The 25,438-nt window shown below is 44.1% G+C and overlaps 2 protein-coding genes across 5 annotated transcripts in view; both read left to right on the top strand.

Moving 5' to 3' along the window:
* The window catches only part of fam221a (family with sequence similarity 221 member A), a 46,685-nt gene that overhangs the window by 14,526 nt on the left and 6,721 nt on the right, over positions 1–25,438 (top strand). For 2 of the 3 annotated variants that reach the window (XM_052472555.1, XM_052472553.1), the window contains one exon: positions 14,522–19,378. The exons of the other annotated variant lie outside the window; for it this stretch is intronic. In XM_052472555.1, the coding sequence (XP_052328515.1) occupies positions 14,522–14,527 (6 nt within the window). In that variant the 3' untranslated portion in view covers positions 14,528–19,378. Of the gene's footprint in view, positions 1–14,521; positions 19,379–25,438 lie in introns of those variants that run through there. 3 annotated transcript variants of the gene reach the window in all.
* LOC118399589 (pro-neuropeptide Y-like) lies at positions 22,502–24,986 on the top strand. Of its 2 annotated transcripts, none has more exons than XM_035795784.2 (4): positions 22,502–22,635; positions 23,066–23,253; positions 24,389–24,503; positions 24,691–24,986. In XM_035795784.2, exons 2-4 carry the CDS (start codon positions 23,066–23,068, stop codon positions 24,694–24,696), a joined length of 309 nt encoding a protein of 102 aa, XP_035651677.1. In that variant the 5' UTR covers positions 22,502–22,635; the 3' UTR covers positions 24,697–24,986. The 2 variants fall into 2 exon arrangements, with proteins under 2 accessions (XP_035651677.1, XP_035651678.1); XM_035795785.2 differs by having other exon boundaries at positions 22,504–22,635; positions 24,389–24,478.

The raw sequence follows: 25,438 nt of genomic DNA, 5'->3' as shown, positions 1-25,438 counted from the left end.
AGCATGGGAAACAGTGTTTAAACCCTTTACAATGAAGATCTGTGAAGTTATTTAGATTTTTACGAATTATCTTGGAAAGACAGAGTCCTGAAAAAGGGCTGTTTCTTTTTTTGCTTAGTTTGTGTAAAATGTCTACGTAAAAGTCCTAAAGTTTGGCACTGTATGTAGATAAAGGATATGCATTCACATACGACATCTCATGCTGTTTCACTAACCTGAGATCACACAGCACATGTAAGGGGATGATGCATACAGAGTTATGGAAATATTTCAAAGATTAAATGACACCCAAATGTGATACACAGAATAAAATAGAAAATGTATTTCAGAGGAGCTACCGTGCATATCAATATGCAGAAAGATGTAAGGATTAATTAATCAAATTCTTCATGGCAGATCAGTGTTCATGGAAACGGGTTTAATCCAGAGTTTAAAAGGAAAAATGAGCAATGCTCCTTCACAGGCAACCTTTAATGTTTTAGTAAAGATTCACATGTTCTCTACATGTCGGGCCTGAGTCCAAGTCACACTGAATCGCTCTCTGATTGGTGTGGCTGCATCACTGAACATGGTAACATCACATGTGTCGTCATCCTGGTAGTCACCGGTTGAGTTGTGCCTCTGTGTGTGTGTGTGTGTGTGTGTGTGTGTGTGTGTGTGTGTGTGTGTGTGTGTGTGTGTGTGTGTGTGTGTGTGTGTGTGTGTGTGTGTGCGTGTGCACATGTGTGTGTGTGAGTGTGTTGAACAGGTGTTAGTGGAGGGTAGCGGGATGTTGGTGCGGTGCGAGGGTGGCACGGTTGCACCTGTGTCCTCCTGGTGTGGGACCGAAGAGCAAGCCAGTGGAAGAGATCTTGTCTGAAAGCTGACACTTTGATTTCAGTTGTGTGATGTCAGGAATATCAGGACACACACACACACACACACACACACACACACACACACACACACACACACACACACACACACACACACACACACACACACACACACACACACACACACACACACACACACACACACACACACACAGAGTGTTGGTCGCAAAGTAGAAATAAAAGGAAATCATCAGGAAATTGTATGTGTAGTAGATGGGGATGTGTGAAACTTGCTCCTCAGCCTGAAGTGTCCCCACTTGTTCCAGTGAATAGCTAGCTTTTCGCGTGGCGCCGACTGTTAGGACGCTTCAGGAGAGCGGTCACTTGGCTGAGATCCCGAGTTTGTTCCAGGTATGGGCCGAAGTGGTACTCGCAAAGCAAGCAGCAATGACGTCCTTTACATATGCCTATTTCTACATGTCAGCATTTCAAATAAAATACATACCATCTGGGCCTGGTTTCCAAAATGCATCTTAAGGTAGACTATCCTGTTTAGCGTAATTGCCTCGCCATAGCTACCCTATTCATGGCTGAAAGTTAATTGGTAGGGATTGACTTTGATCGTCAACTGAAGAGGAGCATGACTACCTCTACTCCTCTATTGCCATGGTAACCACTCTTATTTTCACTGACTGGGCCCTTCACCTGGAATCAGACAGCAACAACAAGAGATTAAGAGGTCAATTACTCTGATGGTAAACTCTCTATACAACAACATGACAGGTCGTAACTCACAGGTTTAATTGGAGCTGTTTTTATATGCCCACAGGAGGGGAGGAAGGAGAGGGAAAGAATTGTAACGTGCAGTTTGGATGGTTCGGAGAGTGTAAAAGCAACTATAAGGACAATTAAGACTAGATTGGCAGCATGAAGGAAAGCTTATCATACGTGAAGCGTCCACCATCTCACTAATCAATGATCATCAACTCCAATGTTCCACTCTTACAGAATTAAAGAACCCCAATGAGGTGAGGTGACACACAAATAATTAGGGAATATCTTCAACAATTCAGCCCATATCTCACATTTTAGTTAGGACCTGGTCCATTTTCTGGCTTCCTAACCTCTCTACTCTACTGAGGCAACAGACCAACATGTTCTATGGCTCTCCCTGAATTGTTGTGAAGACAGGATGATTTTACATTTTGCAATGCTTTCTCTTTCTAAGCAACATTGGTTTGTTCTTTTCTCTCCAAGATCTTTGTCAAACAAATAGAACGATTTGTCCTACCCCGTCATACAACAAAGGACCAGAATCCAATAACTTCAAAGCTCCATTTTCTAATGGAGATACTTGGAAATCGAAAATGCTGTGATTTCACAGAGGCTGTTTGTTTTTAGTATTTCGATCGCCGCAACCGTTTTCAGGATCTTTGAAGGATATGAGGATGTATGATGGAAGGATGGAGGAAAAGAGTGAAGGACTAAAATAATGTTTTTGTTTAATCACAAAGCGTTCTGGTGTCAAAGAGGTGACGTCGTGAAGCTGTGTAAAATCAATATAAATTCCTGACTAAAATATGACTTCTATATCAAACCACACACACACATAGTCCCCCCCAACACCCCCACCCACACTCCTAATCTGTATGTAGAAACTATACCCAAAGTCCGAGTAAGACTGAAAGCAATTGCACACCCTTCAGTCCTACTCAGACAATTAAGGTAGCGTCTCAACCGGGGGAGGACTAGGACTAGGTAGAAGCATTAAAGTAGCTGGAAGGAAGTCTCTGATTATGCATCTAATGGGAAGTATTTTACACACCTCTCATTGGAGGTGATTCTCAAATGTGTAGGCACAAAATCAAGTGATGGGATGCTCTCTGACTTGAGTGAGAGGACAAGAAAGACAGTAGAGGGAGAGGGCTGGAGGAAGAGGTCAAATGAAAAACAAAGAAGTGGGGGGGAAGAGAGAAATAAAAAGAGAGAGGGATTTTTTCCCCACCTTTTATTTAACCAGGTAGGTTAGTTGAGAACAATTTCTCACTGTCCAGGGTGGTGATGTTAGTCGGGCGGGCGGGGGCGGGCAGCGAACGGTTGAAAAGCATGCATTTTGTTTTACTAGCGTTTAAGAGCAGTTGGAGGCCACGGAAAGAGTGTTGTATGGCATTGAAGCTCGTTTGGAGGTTAGTTAGCACAGTGTTCAAGGAAAGGCCAGAAGTATACAGAATGGTGTTGTCTGAGTAGAGGTGGATCAGGGAATCGCCCGCAGCAAGAGCAACATCATTGATATATACAGAGAAAAGAGTCGGCTATTGAACCCTGTGGTACCCCCATAGAGACTGCCTGAGGTCCGGACTTGGCTGAATGTGGCTGAGGTGCACCCGTGACTGGCTCGGAAGCCGTATTGCACAGCGGAGCAGGTACGGTGGGATTCGAAATGGTCAGTGATCTGTTTATTTACTTGGCTTTCAAATACTTTAGATGGGCAGGGCAGGATGGATATAGGTCTGTAACAGTTTGGGTTTAGAGTGTCTCCCCCTTTGAAGAGGGGGATGACCGCAGCAGCTTTCCAATCTTTAGGGATCTCGGACGATACGAAAGAGAGGTTGAACAGGCTGGTAATATGGGTTGCAACAATGGCGGCGGATAGTTTTAGAAAGAGAGGGTCCAGACCGTCGAGCCCAGCTGATTTGTACGGGTCCAGGTTTTGCAGCTCTTTCAGAACATCTGCTGTCTGGATTTGGGTGAAGGAGAAGCTGGGGAGGCTTGGGCGAGTAGTTGCGGGGGGGGGGGGGTTGTTGGCTGGGGTTGGAGTAGCCAGGAGGAAGGCATGGCCAGCCGTTGAGAAATGCTTATTGAAATTTTCGATTTTCATGGATTTATTAATGGTGACCGTGTTACCTAGCCTCAGTGCAGTGGGCAGCTGGGAGGAGGTGCACTTGTTCTCCATGGACGTTACAGTGTCCAAAACCTTTTGGAGTTAGAGCTACAGGATGCGAATTTCTGCTTGAAAAAGCTAGCCTTTGCTTTCCCATGTTAACGGATTTAGGGTTGTACTTGGTGGGTTTGAGATTTAGGGCATCTAGCTTAGATTGTAGGACTGCCGGGGTGTTAAGCATATCCCAGTTTAGGTCACCTAACAGCACGAACTCTGAAGCTAGATGTGGGGCGATCAATTCACAAATGGTGTCCAGGGCGCAGCTGGGAGTGGAGGGGGGTCGATAGCAGGCGGCAATAGTGAGAGACTTATTTCTGGAGAGGTTAATTTAAAATTAGAAGTTCAAACTGTTTGGGTATAGACCTGGAAAGTATGACAGAACTTTGCAGGCTATCTCTGCAGTAGATTGCAACTCCTCCCCCTTTGGCAGTTCTATCTTGACGTAAAAGGTTGTAGTTGGGTATGGAAATCTCACAATTGTTGGTGGCCTTCCTAAGCCAGGATTCAGACACAGCAAGGACATCAGGGTTGGCGGAGTATGCTAAAGCAGTGAGTAAAACAAACTTAGGGAGGAGGCTTCTGATGTTGACATGCATGAAACCAAGGTTTTTTCGATCACAGAAGTCAACAAATGAGGGTGCCTGGGGACACGCGGGGCCTGGGTTTACCTCCACATCACCTGCGGAACAGAGGAGGAGTAGTATGAGGGTGCGGCTAAAGGCTATCAAAACTGGTCGCCTAGAGCGTTGGGGACAAAAAGTCAAAGGAGCAGATTTCTGGGCGTGGTAGAATAGATTCAGGGCATAATGTGCAGACAGGGGTATGGTGGGGTGCGGGTACAGCGGAGGTAAGCCCAGGCACTGAGTGATGATAAGAGAGGTTGTATCTCTGGTTATAATGGGTGAGGTCACCGCATGTGTGGGAGGTGGGACAAAGCAGGTATCTGAGGTATAATGAGTGGAACTAGGGGCTCCATTGCAAACTAAAACAATGATAACTAACCTAAACAACAGTATACAAGTCATATTGCCAAATGAGAGAGACATACAGCGAGGCATAAAGTAATCACAGGTGTTGATTTGGAGAGCTAACTAAGACAACAACGGGTGAAACAACAACAGCTAATCAGCTAAAACAACAACAAGTAAAATGGCGATGACTGGGCAGAGAGGGTCAGTTAACTACACACAGAGCCTGAGTTCGCGGCTGGGGCCGACAGATAAAAAATGTAAAACATTCATGAGAGGAACTGTGGTGTTTCTTTAGATTAGAAGCCAGTTGATCCACTGCTATCTCTGTCCATTCTCTACCTCATCATCACATGGCACCCTGTTCCCTGTATGGTGCACTACTTTTGACCAGGGTCCATAGGGGTTTGGTCAAGAGTAGTGCACTACTTAGAGAATAGGGTGCCATTTCAGATGCATCCTAAACCATTTCACTATTTAAAACCCTCTCAAAACCCTTTCACTCACCCAGAATACACAGAATAAAGATGAAATGAGAGTAACAAGAACAGGAAGAGATTTTGACAGGAAGAATTGAAAAGACAGACAGACAAAGGAAGTGAGGACGAGAATGAGTCCAGGAAAATGTGAAAGAGAAAGTGATAAGGGTGTGAGTGGCTGTCTGTCTCTGTCTGCCTGTCTGTCACAAGCCTTCGATTCTCACACGGAAGAGTTGTGCACCCACTGGAACTTCCATGTAGTAGTTAAACCTTGTCTAACACCAGCCAAACACAATCACTTTCTTCCTTCCCCATGAAAGCATCACACCCTTGAGACTGAAGATAACAAAGTGCTTTTTAATGCATTTGATGGACACTTAATTAGTCTGTAAAACCTTCAAATAAATGCTATTCAGGTGTAATGTGACTGTCTGTGTTAATCAGGTGGTTGGCATGTACTTTACTGTCAAGACCAATAGTTAGTGTGATGAAATCTGTCTACATCTATACGACAGAGACATATACCGTTTCTTCAGAAAGTATCCACACCCCTTGACTTTTTCCACATTTTGTTGTGGTGCAAAGTGGGATTCAAATGGATTTAATTGTAATTGTTTGTTAACGATCTAAACTAAATACCCTGTAATATCAAAGTGTATGAAAAATTCTTAACATTTTATTTTAAAAATATCTTGATTAGATAAATATTCAACCCCCTAAATCAATAGATGTTAGAATCACTTTTGGCAGCTATTACAGCTGTGAGTGTTTCTGGGTAATTCTCCTGGAGCTTTCCACACCTGGATTGTACAACATTTGCCTATTATTCTTTAAAGGATTCTTCAAGCTCTGTGTCAAGTTGGTTGATGATCATTGCTAAACAGACATTTTCAAGTCTTGCCATAGATTTTCAATACGGTTTATGTCAAAACTGTAATTAGGTCACTCAGGAGCATTCAATGTCGTCTTGATAAGCAACTCCAGTGTACACTGAACAAAAATATAAACGCAACATGCAACAATTTCTAATATTTTTACAATTCATATAAGGAAATCATTTGATTGAAATAAATTCATTAGGCCCTAATTTATGGATTTTACATGACTGGGAATACAGATATGCATCTGTTGGTCACAGATACCTTTAAAAAAAAGTAGGGGTGTGGATCAGAAAACCAGTCAGTATCTAGTGTTACCACCATTTGCCTCATGCAGCACGACACATCGCCTTTGCATATAGTTCACAGGGCTGTTGATTGTGGCCTGTGGAATGTTGTCCCAATCCTCTTCAATGGCTGTGCGAAAGTTGCTGGATATTGGTGGGAACTGGAACACTCTTTTGTACATGTCGATCCATAGCATTCCACACATACTCAATGTCTGGTGAGTATGCAGGCCATGGAAGAGCTGGGACGTTTTCAGCTTCCAGGAATTGTGTACAGATCCTTGCACATTGGGCCATGCGTTATCATTTTTATTTTTTTAATTATAATTTTTTTTTCACCTTTATTTAACCAGGTAGGCTAGTTGAGAACAAGTTCTCATTTGCAACTGCGACCTGGCCAAGATAAAGCATAGCAGTGTGAACAGACAACACAGAGTTACACATGGAGTAAACAATTAACAAGTCAATAACACAGTAGAAAAAAAGGGGAGTCTATATACAATGTGTGCAAAAGGCATGAGGAGGTAGGCGAATAATTACAATTTTGCAGATTAACACTGGAGTGATAAATGATCAGATGGTCATGTACAGGTAGAGATATTGTTGTGCAAAAGAGCAGAAAACTAAATAAATAAAAACAGTGTGGGGATGAGGTAGGTGAATATGGGTGGGCTATTTACCAATAGACTATGTACAGCTGCAGCGATCAGTTAGCTGCTCAGATAGCTGATGTTTGAAGTTGGTGAGGGAGATGAAAGTCTCCAACTTAAGCGATTTTTGCAATTCGTTCCAGTCACAGGCAGCTGGAACGAAAGGCGGCCAAATGAGGTGTTGGCTTTAGGGATGATCAGTGCTGCTGGAGCGCGTGCTATGGATGGGTGTTGCCATCGTGACCAGTGAACTGAGATAAGGCGGAGCTTTACCTAGCATGGACTTGTAGATGACCTGGAGCCAGTGGGTCTGGCGACGAATATGTAGCGAGGGCCAGACGACTAGAGCATACAAGTTGCAGTGGTGGGTGGTATAAGGTGCTTTAGTGACAAAACGGATGGCACTGTGATAAACTGCATCCAGTTTGCTGAGTAGAGTGTTGGAAGCAATTTTGTAGATGACATCGCCGAAGTCGAGGATCGGTAGGATAGTCAGTTTTACTAGGGTAAGCTTGTCGGCGTGAGTGAAGGAGGCTTTGTTGCGGAATAGAAAGCCGACTCTTGATTTGATTTTCGATTGGAGATGTTTGATATGAGTCTGGAAGGAGAGTTTGCAGTCTAGCCAGACACCTAGGTACTTATAGATGTCCACATATTCAAGGTCGGAACCATCCAGGGTGGTGATGCTAGTCGGGCATGCGGGAGCAGGCAGCGATCGGTTGAAAAGCATGCATTTGGTTTTACTAGCGTTTAAGAGCAGTTGGAGGCCACGGAAGGAGTGTTGTATAGCATTGAAGCTCGTTTGGAGGTTAGATAGCACAGTGTCCAATGACGGGCCGAAAGTATATAGAATGGTGTCGTCTGCGTAGAGGTGGATCAGGGAATCGCCCGCAGCAAGAGCAACATCATTGATATATACAGAGAAACGAGTCGGCCCGAGAATTGAACCCTGTGGCACCCCCATAGAGACTGCCAGAGGACCGGACAGCATGCCCTGCGATTTGACACACTGAACTCTGTCTGCAAAGTAATTGGTGAACCAGGCAAGGCAGTCATCCGAAAAACCGAGGCTGCTGAGTCTGCCGATAAGAATATGGTGATTGACAGAGTCGAAAGCCTTGGCAAGGTCGATGAAGAAGGCTGCACAGTACTGTCTTTTATCGATGGCGGTTATGATATCGTTTAGTACCTTGAGTGTGGCTGAGGTGCACCCGTGACCGGCTCGGAAACCAGATTGCACAGCGGAGAAGGTACGGTGGGATTCGAGATGGTCAGTGACCTGTTTGTTGACTTGGCTTTCGAAGACCTTAGATAGGCAGGGCAGGATGGATATAGGTCTGTAACAGTTTGGGTCCAGGGTGTCTCCCCCTTTGAAGAGGGGGATGACTGCGGCAGCTTTTCCAATCCTTGGGGATCTCAGACGATATGAAAGAGAGGTTGAACAGGCTGGTAATAGGGGTTGCGACAATGGCGGCGGATAGTTTCAGAAATAGAGGGTCCAGATTGTCAAGCCCAGCTGATTTATACGGGTCCAGGTTTTGCAGCTCTTTCAGGACATCTGCTATCTGGATTTGGGTAAAGGAGAACCTGGAGAGGCTTGGGCGAAGAGCTGCGGGGGGAGCTGTTGGCCGAGGTTGGAGTAGCCAGGCGGAAGGCATGGCCAGCCGTTGAGAAATGCTTGTTGAAGTTTTCGATAATCATGGATTTATCGGTGGTGACCGTGTTACCTAGCCTCAGTGCAGTGGGCAGCTGGGAGGAGGTGCTCTTGTTCTCCATGGACTTCACAGTGTCCCAGAACTTTTTGGAGTTGGAGCTACAGGATGCAAACTTCTGCCTGAAGAAGCTGGCCTTAGCTTTCCTGACTGACTGCGTGTATTGGTTCCTGACTTCCCTGAACAGTTGCATATCGCGGGGACTATTCGATGCTATTGCAGTCCGCCACAGGATGTTTTTGTGCTGGTCGAGTGCAGTCAGGTCTGGAGTGAACCAAGGGCTGTATCTGTTCTTAGTTCTGCATTTTTTGAACAGAGCATGCTTATCTAAAATGGTGAGGAAGTTACTTTTAAAGAATGACCAGGCATCCTCAACTGACGGGATGAGGTCAATGTCCTTCCAGGATACCCGGGCCAGGTCGATTAGAAAGGCCTGCTCACAGAAGTGTTTTAGGGAGCGTTTGACAGTGATGAGGGGTGGTCGTTTGACTGCGGCTCCGTAGCGGATACAGGCAATGAGGCAGTGATCGCTGAGATCCTGGTTGAAGACAGCGGAGGTGTATTTAGAGGGCCAGTTGGTCAGGATGACGTCTATGAGGGTGCCCTTGCTTACAGAGTTGGGGTTGTACCTGGTGGGTTCCTTGATGATTTGTGTGAGATTGAGGGCATTTAGCTTAGATTGTAGGACTGCCGGGGTGTTAAGCATATCCCAGTTTAGGTCACCTAACAGAACAAACTCTGAAGCTAGATGGGTGGCGATCAATTCACAAATGGTGTCCAGGGCACAGCTGGGAGCTGAGGGGGGTCGATAGCAGGCGGCAACAGTGAGAGACTTATTTCTGGAGAGAGTGATTTTCAAAATTAGTAGTTCGAACTGTTTGGGTATGGACCTGGAAAGTATGACATTACTTTGCAGGCTATCTCTGCAGTAGACTGCAACTCCTCCCCCTTTAGCAGCTCTATCTTGACGGAAGATGTTATAGTTGGGTATGGAAATCTCTGAATTTTTGGTGGCCTTCCTGAGCCAGGATTCAGACACGGCAAGGACATCAGGGTTAGCAGAGTGTGCTAAAGCAGTGAGTAAAACAAACTTAGGGGGGAGGCTTCTGATGTTGACATGCATGAAACCAAGGCTTTTTCGATCACAGAAGTCAACAAATGAGTTGGGTTTACCTCCACATCACCCGCGGAACAGAGAAGGAGTAGTATGAGGGTGTGGCTAAAGGCTATCAAAACTGGTCGCCTAGAGCGTTGGGGACAGAGAATAAGAGGAGCAGGTTTCTGGGCATGGTAGAATATATTCAGGGCATAATGCGCAGACAGGGGTATGGTGGGGTGCGGGTACAGCAGAGGTAAGCCCAGGCACTGGGTGATGATGAGAGAGGTTGTATCTCTGGACATGCTGGTTGTAATGGGTGAGGTCACCGCATGTGTGGGAGGTGGGACAAAGGAGGTATCAGGGGTATAAAGAGTGGAACTAGGGGCTCCATTGTGAACTAAAACAATGATAACTAACCTGAGCAACAGTATACAAGGCATATTGACATTTGAGAGAGACATACAGCGAGGCATACAGTAATCACAGGTGTTGAATTGGGAAAGTTAGCTAAAACAGTAGGTGAGACAACAACAGCTAATCAGCTAGCACAACAACAGCAGGTAAAATGGCGTTGACTAGGCAACGGGGCCGACAGATAAAACAAACAAGCAGAATGGAGTACCGTGATTAATGGACAGTCCAGCGTGCATCAGCTATGTAGCCAAGTGATCAGTGTCCAGGGGGCAGGGGTGGATAGGGCAGGGAAGCTGGACTGGCCAGTGTTATCCAGGTTAAAAAACTAACAATGACTAAATAGCTTGTAGCTAGTTAGCTGGTTAGCTTCTGGAGGTTCTTGAGTGTGTTCTAAAAATTAAAAATAATAGCGATTCCGTATCACATTGGGTGAGGCAGGTTTCCGGAAGGTATAAACAAATTAAAAATCGGAAAGAGATAGAAAGTACATATGGGTCCAGTGAGTGTTTGGGATGCGGCGATGCAGACGGTTAGCAGGCCTGTGCTAACAAGCTAACAGTTAGCAGGCCGGGGTAAACAAGGTAGCAGTTAGCGGACCAGGGCTAAACAAGCTAGCAGTTAGCAGGCCGAATTAGCAAGCAAGGAGATAACAAGGGCTAGAGAGTTAGCCTTTGGGGGACGTCGCGATGGGGTGAGTCTGTTTATTCCTCTTCATGCGGTGACATCGATAGACCGGTCGTGGGCCCGGGTATTGTAGCGAAGGAGTATGCTACGGTGGTAAGCACAGGTGCTCTGGCCGGGCTAGCTTCAAGCTAAGTGGGTGGAAACGCTAGCCAGGAGTAATCATCCGGGGTTGCGGTTTAGCTAGATAGCTAGTTGTGAAGATCCAGCTGAAAAATGTTCCGTTTGCGGTGGGAATCCGGGGATAAAAAATAAATAGGTCCGTTATGCTCTGGTTAGCGTTGCGTTGTTCGAACTGGCGAGAGCTTTCCGAGCTAAAGGTTAGCTGATGACCGCTAGCATAGCTGGTGGTTAGCTGGCTAGCTTCAGTTGAGGGGTTCCGAAGTAAATATAAATACTTTAGGAAAAAGTAGCTACATTGGGTGAGGCGGGTTGCAGGAGAGTATTTGGAAGCTTAGGTTTAGCAAAATGTTTTTAAAGATATGCGAAGAAAAATATGTAAAAACGAAAAAGAAACGATACATACAAGGGACACGATACGACAGGACGACTTACTGCTACGCCATCTTGGAGATCTTCTTGCTGAAACATGAAGTGATGGCGGCGGATAAATGGCACAACAATGGATCTCATCACATTATCTCAGTGCATTCAAATTTCCATAGATACAGTGCAATTTATGCCAGCAGCATACCACCCTGCATACCACTGCTGGCTTGCTTCTGAAGCTAAGCAGGGTTTGTCCTGGTCAGTTCCTGGATGGGAGACCAGATGGTGTTGGAGGGCCAGTAGGAGGCACTCTTTCCCCTTGTCTAAAAAAATGTCCCAATGCCCCATGGCAGTGATTGGGGACGCTGCCCTGTGTAGGGTGCCGTCTTTCGGATGGGACGTTAAACGGGTGTCCTGACTCTCTGAGGTCATTAAAGATCCCATGGCACTTATCGTAAGAGTAGGGGTGTTAACCCCAGTGTCCTGGCTAAATTCTCAATCTGGCCCTCAAACCATCACGGTCACCTAATAATCCCCAGTTTACAATTGGCTCATTCATCCCCCTCCTCTTCCCTGTAACTATTCCCCAGGTTGTTGCTGCAAATGAGAACGTGTTCTCAGTCAACTTACCTGGTAAAATAACGAATAAATAATTGAGTTCGTTGTCCGTAGCGTATGCCTGCCCATACCATAACCCCACCGCCACTATAGGGTACTCCTGTTCAAAACATTCACATCAACAAACCGCTGTGCCATCTGCCCAGTATAGTTGACACTGAGGTTCATCTGCGAAAAGCACACTTTTTGTTCAGTATATATTTGCTGAAAGGTGATTTTTTTCCCTCTAGGATTTTGCCTGTGCTTAGCTTTATTAGGTTTTTTTATCCTAAAAAACTCCCAAGTCCGATGACAAGCATACCCATAACATGGTACAGTAACCACCATAATCGAAAATATGAAGAGTGGTACTTAGTGATGTGTTGTTTGGGATTTTCTCCCAAACGTAACGGTTCGTAAACATGACAAACAGTTACTGTCTTTTCCACATTCTTTGCGGTATTACTTTAGTGCCTTACTGCAAACAGGATGCATGTTTTGGAATATTTTTATTCTGTACAGGCTTTTTTCTTCATTTTCTTCATTTAGGTTAGTGTTGTGGAGTATATAGAAAGTTGTTTCCTTCCCTGAGTGGTTTCCTTCCTCTCCGGCAACCAAGTTAGGAAGAGCGCCTTAGTCTTTGTAGTTACTTGGTGAATTGATACATCATCCAAACGGGATGTTCAACGGGATATTCAGTGTCTCTTATTTTTACCCAACTACCAATAGGTGCCCTTTGCGAACCATTGGAAAACCTCCCTGGTCTTTGTGGTTGAATCTGTGCTTGAAATTCAATGCTCGACTGAGGGACATTACTGATAACTGTATGTGTGGGGTGCAGAGATGGAGTAGTCATTTAAAAATCATTTTAAACACAATTATTGCAAACAGAGTGAGTCCATGAAACGTATTATGTGACTTAAGCACATTTTTACTCCTGAACTTATTTAGGCTTGACATAACAAAAGGCTTGACTACTTATTGACGTTTCAGCTTTTCATTTTTTATTAATTTGTAAACATTTCTAAAAACATAATTCCATTTTGACATTATGGGGTATTGTGTGTAGATCAGTGACAAGACATCTCAATTTAATAAATTTTAAGTTCAGGCTGTAACACAACAAAATGTGGAAAAAGTCCAGGGTTGTGAATACTTTCTGAAGGCCCTGTAGGTGGGAATATTCATGCACACACAATCCCCGCATACATCAACTTCCAAACCCCTCTTGACATTGTTTGTCTCGCTGGCAAGTATAGGTGTCAGATGGATGTCAACGTTTTATTAGTCCACAATGGTTGAATGATGTTCAATGGTTCCAGTGACTTTCATTAGATCACTCGGTATCAGTGCTTCTGACAGCTATGACCCATGAGGTCACAGCTGTGCTGGACACAGGTGTCACATCATCGTCAGCATCCTCCATATTTGTCCTGATCTGTCAGTCAAAATGTTTAGTTTTGCAGGTTGTCTCTATGGTACCTATTATTTGTAAGGTCCTCTTCCTGATATTATGAAAATCAACTGCTCTCAAAAACATTAACAGAAGACTTGCAAAGGTCAGATATATAAACAGACTGCACATGAATGGATAAACACACATAGGCACACGCAAAACGTTCTAATAATGATCATGGTAAAAACAGCACAATTGGAAGAGAATGACAAAATACATACATTTTTGGTTATTGCCTCAACTTTAAATAAAGCTGCTAGAACATTGTAATCTCAAAATGAGATGATTTTTCCCTATATAATTTGCCTTAAAAGCTGTTGTTTACCTTTTCAATGAATTAATAAGGACAATATCTGAAATGTCTATCACAAGTTTTTTGGTTACCCGTTAGAACATTAATATAACACTATGTAACATTAGTACAGTTACATTATGTTACACTGTAATTACAGTTTTTCCTGGTGGTGTTCATAGACGTATAGGGGGCGGTTATAGTAACAGCAGTAGTATTAGTAGTAAGAGGATACTGGGTTCTCTGTTCTCACTCCCTAGCACACATGGATTACAAGCAGGAAGTATACACTCCCACTGCATCAGACACAAATTGAGAAGAGATATTTTCTGCTGGCCTAAGTACTATTCCACTGAGGAAAATGCAGCAATTCTCAAAACAGCAAAGCTATTTCAAAGCCATTTCAGTTCAACAAAGAAACAGTTTTATCTGTAAAGAATTATTCTGACATCTGACTACAATGTATCTTGAAGTGATAGAGAAAATATTTTGGGAAGAAGGAGAAAAGGCAAGTAAACATAACATGCTACAGAAGGCTCATGCATTACAAACGTTTAAAGTTATCTCTCTTGTATTTGGTGAAAGACCACCTTTGGATAAACATTTATTTTAAGCCATCCTTTCCCCCAAGGATACACCCTTTCTTTCTGGTCTGTTGTAGGTTTGAATTGGTATGTGTGTCTGTCTCTCTCTCTCTCTCCTCCCACCCACTCTCTCTCCTCCTCCTTTCTCTCTTCATCTTTCTTCCTTCTGTTTCTCATAGTGTTGAAGGAGTGATGGTAGAGGGTCTAATGCCCACTGACCTGTCTCAGCCTGTAACCATGCAGGTTTCTGATCCAGACCCTCCACTGACTCTGTGATGCAGGTCACATGCGCACCCACACAAACACATGCAGGCACGCACACACACACACACACACACACACACACACACACACACACACACACACACACACACACACACACACACACACACACACACACACACACACACACACACACACACACACACACACACACACACACACACACACACACACACACTAACAGATTTCCTTTGGAACATGTTATTTACAGCTTCTGCCAAAGACCCCCTCAGGGTATCAGTTAAGACATGAGTGGAGTGTTCTGATTGTTCTAAATGTGGTTCTGATTTTGCTTCCTCCTTTGAATAAGGAAGAGGAAAGTAAAATATTAGTGAATTAATCATGTCAGTGGTGTATTTATTCCTTGGGGACAGATGTTTTGGTCCGGCACCAAGGGGAACACAAGTCCCTTTTTCAACACAAATATGTCGATGTGCCCTTGAGCAAGGCACTTAACCCTAATTTGCTCCAGGGGTGCCGTACTACTATGGCTGACTCTGTAAAACAACACATTTCCCTGCACCTATCCAGTGTATGTAACAATATATTCTTAGAGAATTCCCCTCATCGTTGTAGCGTAGACTATGACATCTGCTGTGTGTGCGAGACATAGGGTCTGTAATCCTGACATGATCCACATGTAATAATGTTTGTAACATTATGTCCAACATGTAATGTTTCACTCTCCACCAACCCTGGACCGATAGAGACAGATATGAGTTCAATATACTGTCACTGCAGTTCATTCAGGTCACAAACACACTTGTACGCGCTCACACACACACACACACACACACACCGAACATGCACACACACACACACACACACACCGAACATGCACACACACAGACACACACCGAACATGCACACACACAGACACACACCCATGAACGCTGTGATGTGAGTTTCATTGAACAGCAGCTTTTATAACCTTCGCATTCCACCACATCCGACAGAGAGAAAAGAGAACAGTGTTACAACAGAATACCTTCACTCAAGTGTGATGTGATAGCTTGGCACGTCATCCACCCAGCTGACGCACTATCTACACAAACCTCTTACTGTAATAACACTTTAAATAGCATTCAGGGGAAGTTCATCTACGATTTGAGAGCGTCATTCAATATCCACTCATAATTCCTTTAACTCCGTATCAGGCTCAATGGTATAGCTTGTCTATAGAATTATCTGGGATTCGGTGCTCGGATGTGCTGCCCATCCTAAAGTTGCAATCAGGAGGATGTGTTTTGTGCTGTCATGACGTGAGATATGTTGGAGGACGTGGGATGGGGATGATGCTCAGGCTATGACCATATTCAGTTTTCACATCAGAATAATAATTATCTTCAGTTGAGGGGGCGATTTAAGGATAGTGTTACAACACATTTCACTGAACCGATCCTGTGTATGTGACAATGAAATACAGTATATACTGAACAAAAATATAAACGCAACATGTTAAGTGTCGGTCCCATGTTTCATGAGCTGCAATAAAAGATCCCAGAAATGTTCCATACGCAAAGCTTTTTCTCTCCATTTTTTTGCACACATTTGTTGACATCCCTGTTGCTGAGCATTTCTCCTTTGCCAAGATAATCTATTCACCTGACAGGTATGGCATAACGAGAAGCTGATTAAACAGCATGATCATTACACAGGTGCACCTTGTGCTGGGGACAATAAAAGTACACTCTAAAATGTGCAGTTTTGTCACACAACACTTTGCGGCAGATTTTTGAGGGAGTTTTGAGAGAGCGTGCAATTCGCATGCTAACTGCAGGAATGTTCAGCAGAGCTGTTGCCAGAGAATTTGATGTTGATTTCTCTATCATAAGCTGCCTCTAACGTTGTTTTAGAGAATTTTGCAGTACGTCCAACCAACCTCACAACCGCAGACCACGTGTAGCCACACCAGCTCAGGACATCCACATTCGGCTTCTTCACCTGTGGGATCATCTGAGACCAGCCACCCAGACAGCTGATAAAACTGTGGGTTTGCACAAACAAAGAATTCCTGCACAAACGGTCAGAAACCGTCTCGGGGAAGGTCATCTGCATGCTCGTCATCCTCACCAGGGTCATGGCCTGACTGCAATTCGGCGTCGGAACCGACTTCAGTGGGCAAATGCTTACCTTCGATGGCCACTGGCACGCTGGTGTGCTCTTCAAGGATGAATCCCCGTTTCAACTGTACCGGGCAGATGGCAGACAGAGTGTATGGCGTTGAGTGGACGAGTGGTTTGCCGATGTCATCGTTGTGAACAGAGTGCCCCAAGGTTGGCGGTGTGGTTTTGGGGTTATGGACATAAGCTATTCACATCAAACACAATTGCATTTTATCGACGGCAATTTGAATGCACAGTAATACCGTGATGAGATCCTGAGGTTCATTGTCGTGCCATTCATCCGCCGTCATCACCTCATGTTTCAGCATGATAATGCATGGCCCCATGTCGCAAGAATCTGCACACAATTCCTGGAAGCTGAAAATGTCCCAGCTCTTCCATGGCCTGCATACCAGACATGTCACCCATTTAGTATGTTTGGGATGCTCTGGGTTGACGTGTACGACAGTGGGGTCCAGTTCCTGACCAATATACAGCAACTTCACACAGCCATTGAAAAGGAGCGGGACAACATTCCACAGACCACAGTCAACAGACTGATTAACTCTATGCGCTGTATGAGGCAAATGGTGGTCACACTAGATACTGACTGGTTTTCTGATCCACGCCCCTACTTTTTTTAAAGGTATCAGTGACCAACAGATTCATATCTGTATTCCCAGTTGTTGAAATCCATAGATTAATAAGGGTCATTTATTTATTTCAATTGACTGATTTAGTTATGAACTGTAACTCAGTAAAATCTTTGAAATTGTTGCATGTTGCTTTTATATTTTTGTTCAATATGTGTATATATATATACAGTGCCTTTGGAAAGTATTCAGACCCGTAGATTTTTTCCACATTCTGTTACGTTACAGCCTTATTCTAAAATTGATTAAATAAAAAAAATCTCTGCAATTTACACACAAAACCCCATCATGACAAAGCGAAAACAGGTCGTTGGAAATTTTTGCAAATGTTTTAAAAATTAAAAACAGAAATACTTTCTTTACTATTCAGACCCATTGCTATGAGACTTGGAAGTTTACCTCAGGTGCATCCTGTTTCCATTGATCAGCTTTTAGATGTTTCTTTAACTTGTTTGGAGTCCACCTGTGGTAAATTCAATTGATTGGACATGATTTGAAAAGGCACACACCTGTCTATATAAGGTCCCACAGTTGACAGTGCATGTCAGAGCAAAAACCAAGCCATGAGGTCGAAGGAATTGTCCATAGAGCTCCGAGACAGGATTGTGTCAATGCACAGATCTGGGGAAAGGTACAAATAAATGTCTGCAGTGTTGAAGCTCCCCAAGAGCATAGTGGCCTCCATCATTCTTAAATGGAAGAAGTTTGGAACCACCAAGACTCTTCCTAGAGCTGGCCGCCCAGCCAAACTGAGCAATCGGGGAAGAAGGGCCTTGGTCAGGGAGGTGACCAAAAATCCGATGGTCACTCTGACAGAGCTCCAGAGTTCCTCTGTGGAGATGGGAGAACCTTCCAGAAGGACAACCTTTTCTGCAGCACTCCACCAATCAGGCCTTTATGGTAGAGTGGCCAGACGGACGCCACTCTTCAGTAAAAGGCACGACGGCCTGCTTGGAGTTTGCCAAAAGTCACCTAAAGACTCTCAGACCATGAGAAACAGGATTCCAAGATTGAACTCTTTGGCCTGAATGCCAAGCATCATGTCTGGAGGAAACCTATCCCTACATTGAAGCACGGTGGTAGCAGCATCATGCTGTTGGGATGTTTTTCAGAGGCAGGGACTAGGAAACTAGTCAGGATTGAGGGAATGATGGAAGGAGCAAAGAAAAATCAAATCAAATGTTATTGTTCACATACACATGGTTAGCAGATGTTATTGTGAGTGTAGCAAAATGCTTGTAGTTCTAGTTCTGACAGTGCAGCAATATAAGTCATATCTAACAATTCCACAAAAAATACCTAATACACACAAATATAAGTAAAGGAATGGAATAAGAATAATACATATGGATGAGCAATGTCAGAGCGGCACAGGCTAAGATGCAATAGATAGTATAGAATACAGTATATACATATAAGATGAGTAATGCAAGATATTGTGGCAGACCAGGGGGTTTGGTCAAAACATTTACACAGAGCAGACACGGACAGAGTAGGATTATCTCGGTTTCAAGGGTGTTTATTTGAATAACAAACCAACAGAAAATAATAGGTCCCCCGCATGAGACCCTTTCCGGGATGCCGTCTTCTGGGCTCTGGGTCTTGCTGTGTCCTGTGGGGAACAAAAACTGAGCTCCCTCCTTTTATCTCTCAAACCGTCCCCAACTATACGGGAGCAACCTTTCTTCCCCCAGTCCCTTCTCCCGAGTGCTGCCCTTCTGGCAGCTTTATGGGACTCGTCCAGCTGGTGAATAATCAGCCCCTAATTACTCACCAACCCCAATCAGCCCCAATTAATCCTGGCCGGAGAGCCCGTCGAAGCCTGTATGTCCAGCAGAGGGAGCCATCGCCTCGTGATGTAGACTGTCTGTCACCAGGCCTCGACGAGTCTCCCCCTTGGTGGCTGATCTGCTGTACGCCCCTCCCCCCCCCCTTAGCTCTGTCAGGGAGGGGGCTGTCATCAGTGTGATGTACGTCTCCCTTCTCGATAGGGCATCCGCGTTTCCATGCTTCGCCCCTGACCTGTGCATAACAGAAAAACAGAAGCGTTGAAGGGACAAGAACCACCTGGTGACCTGATCGTTTGTGTCTTTTCTCCTGGACATCCAGACCAGGGGAGCATGGTCCGTGACCAGGGTGAAGTGGGTACCTTACAGGTAATACTTGAGAGTGTCTAGCGCCCACTTCACCGCTAGACACTCTTTCTCAACAATACAGTGCTTTCGTCTTATGTACATGATGGGGTGCTCCTCCCCATCGTGTATGAGGGACAGAACGGCCCCTAGTCCCGTGTCACATGCATCCGTCTGGACCAACATTGGCACCTGGAAATTGGGCTTTACGAGAATCGGATGGGAGCACAGCGCTTCCTTCAGGCGCCTGAAAGCCGCTTCTATCTTGCCCGTCCATTTCACTGTTTTCGGGAGGCGGGCCCTGGTTAGATTGGTGAGGGGGAGGCTGTAGCCACAAAGTTGGAGATAAACTGGCTATATTATCCTGCCAGTCCCAGGAAAGACTTGACCTGTGTCTTGGTGTGTGGAACGGGCCAGTCACATATCGCATGAACCTTCCTATCCTGGGGCTTGACGTTCACCCGTCCGATCAAATACCCCAGGTACTCCACCTCCTCGAATCCTAGTTTGCATTTCTTAGGGTTCGCTGTCAACCCAGCTTGCCTGAGCGCGTTCAGCACCGCCTGGAGGCAAGTCAGGTGCTCTTCCCAACCTTGGCTGTGGATGATGATATCATCCAAATAGGCCGCTGCGTACTGCTGGTGGGGTCGAAGTACTTTGTCCCAGGCCTTGACGAGTATTCCCTTGGTGGATGACCTGCTGTACGCCACAATATGTAAACATTATTAAAGTGCCATTATTAAAGTGACTAGAGTTCCATTTATTAAAGTGGCTAATGATTTCAAGTCTATATGTAGGCAGCAGCCTCTCTGTGCTAGTGATGGCTATTTAACATTCTGATGGCCTTGAGATAGAAGCTGTTTTTCAGTCTCTCTGTCCCAGCTTTGATGCACCTGTACTGACCTCACCTTCTGGATGGTAGCGGGGTGAACAGGCAGTGACTCGAGTGGTTGTTGTCCTTGATATTTTTGGCCGTCCTGTGACATTGGGTGCTATAGGTGTCCTGGAGGACAGGTAGTTTGCCCCCGGTGACACGTTATGCAGACCGCACCAGCCTCTGGAGAGCCCTGTGGTTGTGGGTGGTGCAGTTGCAGTTGGTGATACAGCCCGACAGGATGCTCTCAATTGTGCATCTGTTTGTGAGGGTTTTAGGTGACAAGCCAAATTTCTTCAGCCTCCTGAGGTTGTAAAGAGAGTTCCTTGATGAAAACCTTCTCCAGAGCGCTCAGGACCTCAGACTAGGGTGAAGGTTCACCTTCCAACAGGACAAATGACCCAAAGCACAAAGCCAAGACTGTAGTGAGGTGTGTACTGGCGGCAGAGAAGTCAGGCGCAGGAGAGCGAAAACTGATTTACAACGGTGTCCTTTAATATTCATAAACCACCGTCAACAGAACAATACAATAAATGGGTTAAGCAAAACCCGGTAAATACCAGCATACCGTGCACAAGCACTACAAGAAACGATTACGGACAAGGACATGGGGAGGGTTAAATACACAACATGTAATTGATAGAATTGGAACCAGGTGTGATGGAAGACAAAACAAAACCAATGGAAAATGAAAAGTGGATCAGCGATGGCTAGAAGGTCGGTGACTTCGACCGCCGAACGCCGCCCAAACAAGGAGAGGGACCAACTTTGGCGGAAGTCGTGACAAAGACAATGCAAGAATGGCTTCGGGACAAGTCTCTGAATGTCCTTGAATGGCCCAGCCAGAGCTCAGACATGAATCTGATCTAACATCTCTGGAGAGGCGTGAAAATAGCTGTGCGGTGATGCTCCCCATCCAACCTGACAGAGCTTGAGACAATCTCCAGAGAAGAATGGGAGAAACTCCCCAAATACAGGTGTGCCAAGCTTGTAGCGTCATACCCAAGAAGAATTGAGGCTGTAATCACTGCCAAAGGTGCTTCAACAAAGAACTGAGAAAAGGGTCTGAATACTACCAGTCAAAAGTTTGGACACACCTACTCATCAGATCAAATCAAATCAAATGTATTTATATAGCCCTTCGTACATCAGCTGATATCTCAAAGTGCTGTACAGAAACCCAGCCTAAAACTCCAAACAGCAAGCAATGCAGGTGTAGAAGCACGGTGGCTAGGAAAAACTCCCTAGAAAGGCCAAAACCTAGGAAGAAACCTAGAAGGAACCAGGCTATGTGGGGTGGCCAGTCCTCTTCTGGCTGTGCCGGGTGGAGATTATAACAGAACATGGCCAAGATGTTCAAATGTTCATAAATGACCAGCATGGTCGAATAATAATAAGGCAGGACAGTCAGGTGGACTGGGGACAGCAAGGAGTCATCATGTCAGGTCGTCCTGGGGCACGGTCCTTGGGCTCAGGTCCTCCGAGAGAGAGAAAGAAAGAGAAAATTAGAGAGAGCATATGTGGGGTGGCCAGTCCTCTTCTGGCTGTGCCTGGTGGAGATTATAACATGCAAAGGTTCTTTATTTTTACAATTTTCTACATTGTAGAATTATAGTGGACATCAAAACTATGAAATAACACATATAGAATAATAACAATGGAGGTTTTAGAAACAATAAACACCTCCCAAAGTGAGACAATTATGTCAATATTGACAACCCAGAAGGGAAAAAAAGAAAAACTTTTCATGAGATCAGATGAAAGATCTCTAAAACAACTCAAAAGTAAATTATACTTGAATTTATATTTCAATGAGTTCCCTTTCTTGTTGAGGGTGCACATCTCAGTGTCCTGTCATCAAACTCCCAGTCCATCCTAATCATCACGTTATAACTTGGTCTTGGATCTGTGTCATGTCGCTTCAGCCCAGTTTATTCCACTCCAGAATGAAATGTATTCGTTTGAGAGAGAGAAAAAATTACATTAATTTCCACTGCTATTGTGATTTTTTTCAAGCAATCATAAATGTTGTTTAAAATGTGTGATGACAGCTTAGAGTGACGTGTCTGTCCGTGCACGTTTCCGGAATGGTGATTTGGAGACTTTTTTTTCACTCGCCCTGCCCATCCTTGCACTGCGCGTTATAAAAATCGCGCCCCATGAGTGGGTACCCTCCAGAACGCACAGGAGCAGATAACGCCTGAGGACAACTTCTACCTAAACCATCCTCTAAACCCTCAACTCAATGTAAGTACTTCTATTACATCTATAGGCATTCTTAAACAAGATTCGTTTAGGATAATTTGTGTAACCTTTTGTCTAACCTTTATATACATAGGCCTATAGGTTTTAAAGGGTTTTCTATAAAGCTTTCATGAACCAATTTCACTCCCTTCACTGAAACTGAAATTTTTAAACAATTAATCCGAGGAAGTCAAATAAATATAAATTACATTTTAAATAACAAAAACATATCCGTATAAGGTATCCTTCGGTTAATGTCGACAACAGGTAGGGAACATACTTAACTTCTGACTTTTCAGGGTCTCAAGTTTTTCCCTGGTATACATTTTATGATTTCATAGCCTTAGCAATTCAGAGGCTTGACAATGAAATGGTTAATATGGTGCAAAGTAGTTTTCTGATATTTTTCTCTTTTGATTCCTCAATGTTAAAGATGCATCCTAACTTGGGTACTTGGCTGGGCGCACTGACTCTCCTCGTCTGGACCTTTATATGCATCGGGACGCTCGCGGAAGGCTACCCGGTCAAACCTGAAAACCCCGGCGAAGATGCGCCGGCAGGGGAACTTGCCAAGTATTACTCCGCTCTCAGACATTACATCAACCTCATTACAAGGCAGAGGTGAGTGCTTCAGCCCGGGTGTGACAAACTGGTGTTCTAAATGAAGAAATTCTAAGGCTGAACGTTTTGTTTGTGAATATCCTTAGATATTATTTTATGAGTAAGCCATAGGTCTAAATCATTAAAAAAACATAATGTTACTGTAATTATGAACATATTTGTTAGCGCCTTTCATACAAACAAATTACAGCCCAAACCTGAAAGTGCTGTAGGTCTACAAATGAGCACTTCAAAGAAACAGCAAAAAACATGGAAGTGAAGAAATCAAATGATTAATATCAAACTATATATCAGACTACTGTACATCTAAAACTTATAAACTCAATAACTAACCATCTTGGGGTGACCCTTTTAAAGTGAATTAACCCATGTGTAGCTGGTTTGTATGTCTAATAATGGTGTTATTTCTTGCTCTATTCCAAATACCAACAAATCCAATCATGAATTCAGGAGACTAAAACAATAAAGAAGAGGCACATTAAACCAGTGCAAACTTGTTGTTAAGTATGCTGTGTGTTGTCTAGATGAAACACCATCTTTAATTCCATAGCAGCACCCCACTGATGCTTAATTATCATCATACTACATATAAGGCAATTCACCCTCAGTCACACTCTATTCACAAATCTCAGTGTGAAATTAGTCTTTTATTTCATTATTATCAGGTAAGTTGACAGAGAATACATTCTCATTTACAGCAACAACCAAGGGAATAGTTCTATTTGTATTTATTTTTACTTGGGGAAAGAGTGCCTCTTACTGGCCGTCCAAAACCACTTCCAGCAGCATCTGTTTTGGTATCCAGGGACCGACCAGGAAGAACCCTGCTTAGATTCAGAGGCTACAATCATTAACAGTTTCAGCTTGTATTGTGAATGTGTTTCTTCTGTTAATGTTGACGTTAAGAGTGGGAAAGGGTCATTACAAATTCCATTAGAAGAGCAGAGCTGACAACCAACAAAACAATAATTTATTGTTATACAGGAGGGCTCTAAGGACAGGTCTCAATAACCAGACTTACATTCATATTGGCCCTAGAACATTTATAGTATGGTCAGTTATCTCATGTGGGTAGCACAGAAGGTCTAGTTCCTTCCTGAACATTAGTGTGTCTGTGTCTGTGTCTCTCTCTCAGGTATGGGAAGAGGTCCAGCCCTGACACACTGGATTCACTGATCACAGAACTGCTGCTAAAGGAGAGCACAAATACGCTCCCACAGTCCAGGTACCATCACTGTGTGTGTACATCTGTGAGTAACTAATGTTTTGTAGCGAGTAAAGTGTAGGCAGGTATATGTGTAAGTGATCCACTGTATATAGCATTGCATGCATGTGCCTAGATATTGACATACTTAACAAAACACTATTTGAATGGATCTGTTCCTCTGGTCTAATGACAGTTTGCACATAATTGTTATTTGATTTGTTCCTCCGCAGATATGATGAACCGTCGTTGTGGTAACCGTGTCACTGTTCCCGCCCAGCACCCTACCATCGCCACAACGATATACTGACCTCAACAACACGGCCGCCTCACCATGGCCGATACCCCATCCTAACAACCCCAGCTAGCACCCTTACCATCCCCCTCATCCAAAGGCTACTCCTGTGCCAGATAACTAACTGCATATGTACAGAGTCTTATTTAAGTCACCCCTACATTGGTAAGTCAGGGGAGACAATTATTGATTGTATGGTAAAACTGTGCTATTAAATATTCATTATATAACGGATCTACTTCTTTACTGTTATTATACACTTATTTCAAATGAGTGTTTAGCCAAGAGAGGAAATGAAGGTTCCTCCTGGCTTTCTACATTATACTGAAGAGGTAGTACGTCTTTAAAGGATGTGCATGTGGACACTCACAATATACATCTTTGCAATCTCTGGAGAGGTATTAGAACCCAGTTTGTACTCTACTCTTTTCTGGACAATTTGCAATTTGATGGCTAAGGGCGCACTCTTGTGGTTGATATGTCTTATTGCATTTAACACGATGTGAAGGTGAAACCTGGCCTGAAATCAGCAAGCCAGCCAGGCAGCTTCCCTGTAGAAAGCCTAAAGCCTCTAAAAAAGGTATACAAAATATTATACTATTAATTGGGACATTTGTAATGAACTGTTCATTGGAATGGAATATCCATGGTAACCAGTGGAGGCTGGTGTTTGATGTATTTGATAC

This window comes from Oncorhynchus keta, chromosome 20 (assembly GCF_023373465.1).
Source record: "Oncorhynchus keta strain PuntledgeMale-10-30-2019 chromosome 20, Oket_V2, whole genome shotgun sequence".
Taxonomy (NCBI): domain Eukaryota; kingdom Metazoa; phylum Chordata; class Actinopteri; order Salmoniformes; family Salmonidae; genus Oncorhynchus; species Oncorhynchus keta.
Note: the sequence above shows the minus strand (reverse complement) of the source record. Positions and strands in the feature narration are given on the sequence as shown.

Coding starts and splice junctions, on each gene's coding strand:
- LOC118399589 (XM_035795784.2), top strand. CDS start 23,066: ATGCATCCTAACTTGGGTACTTGGCTGGGCGCACTGACTCTCCTCGTC. Junction 23,254..24,388: donor AACCTCATTACAAGGCAGAG/GTGAGTGCTTCA, acceptor TCTCTCTCTCAG/GTATGGGAAGAGGTCCAGCC.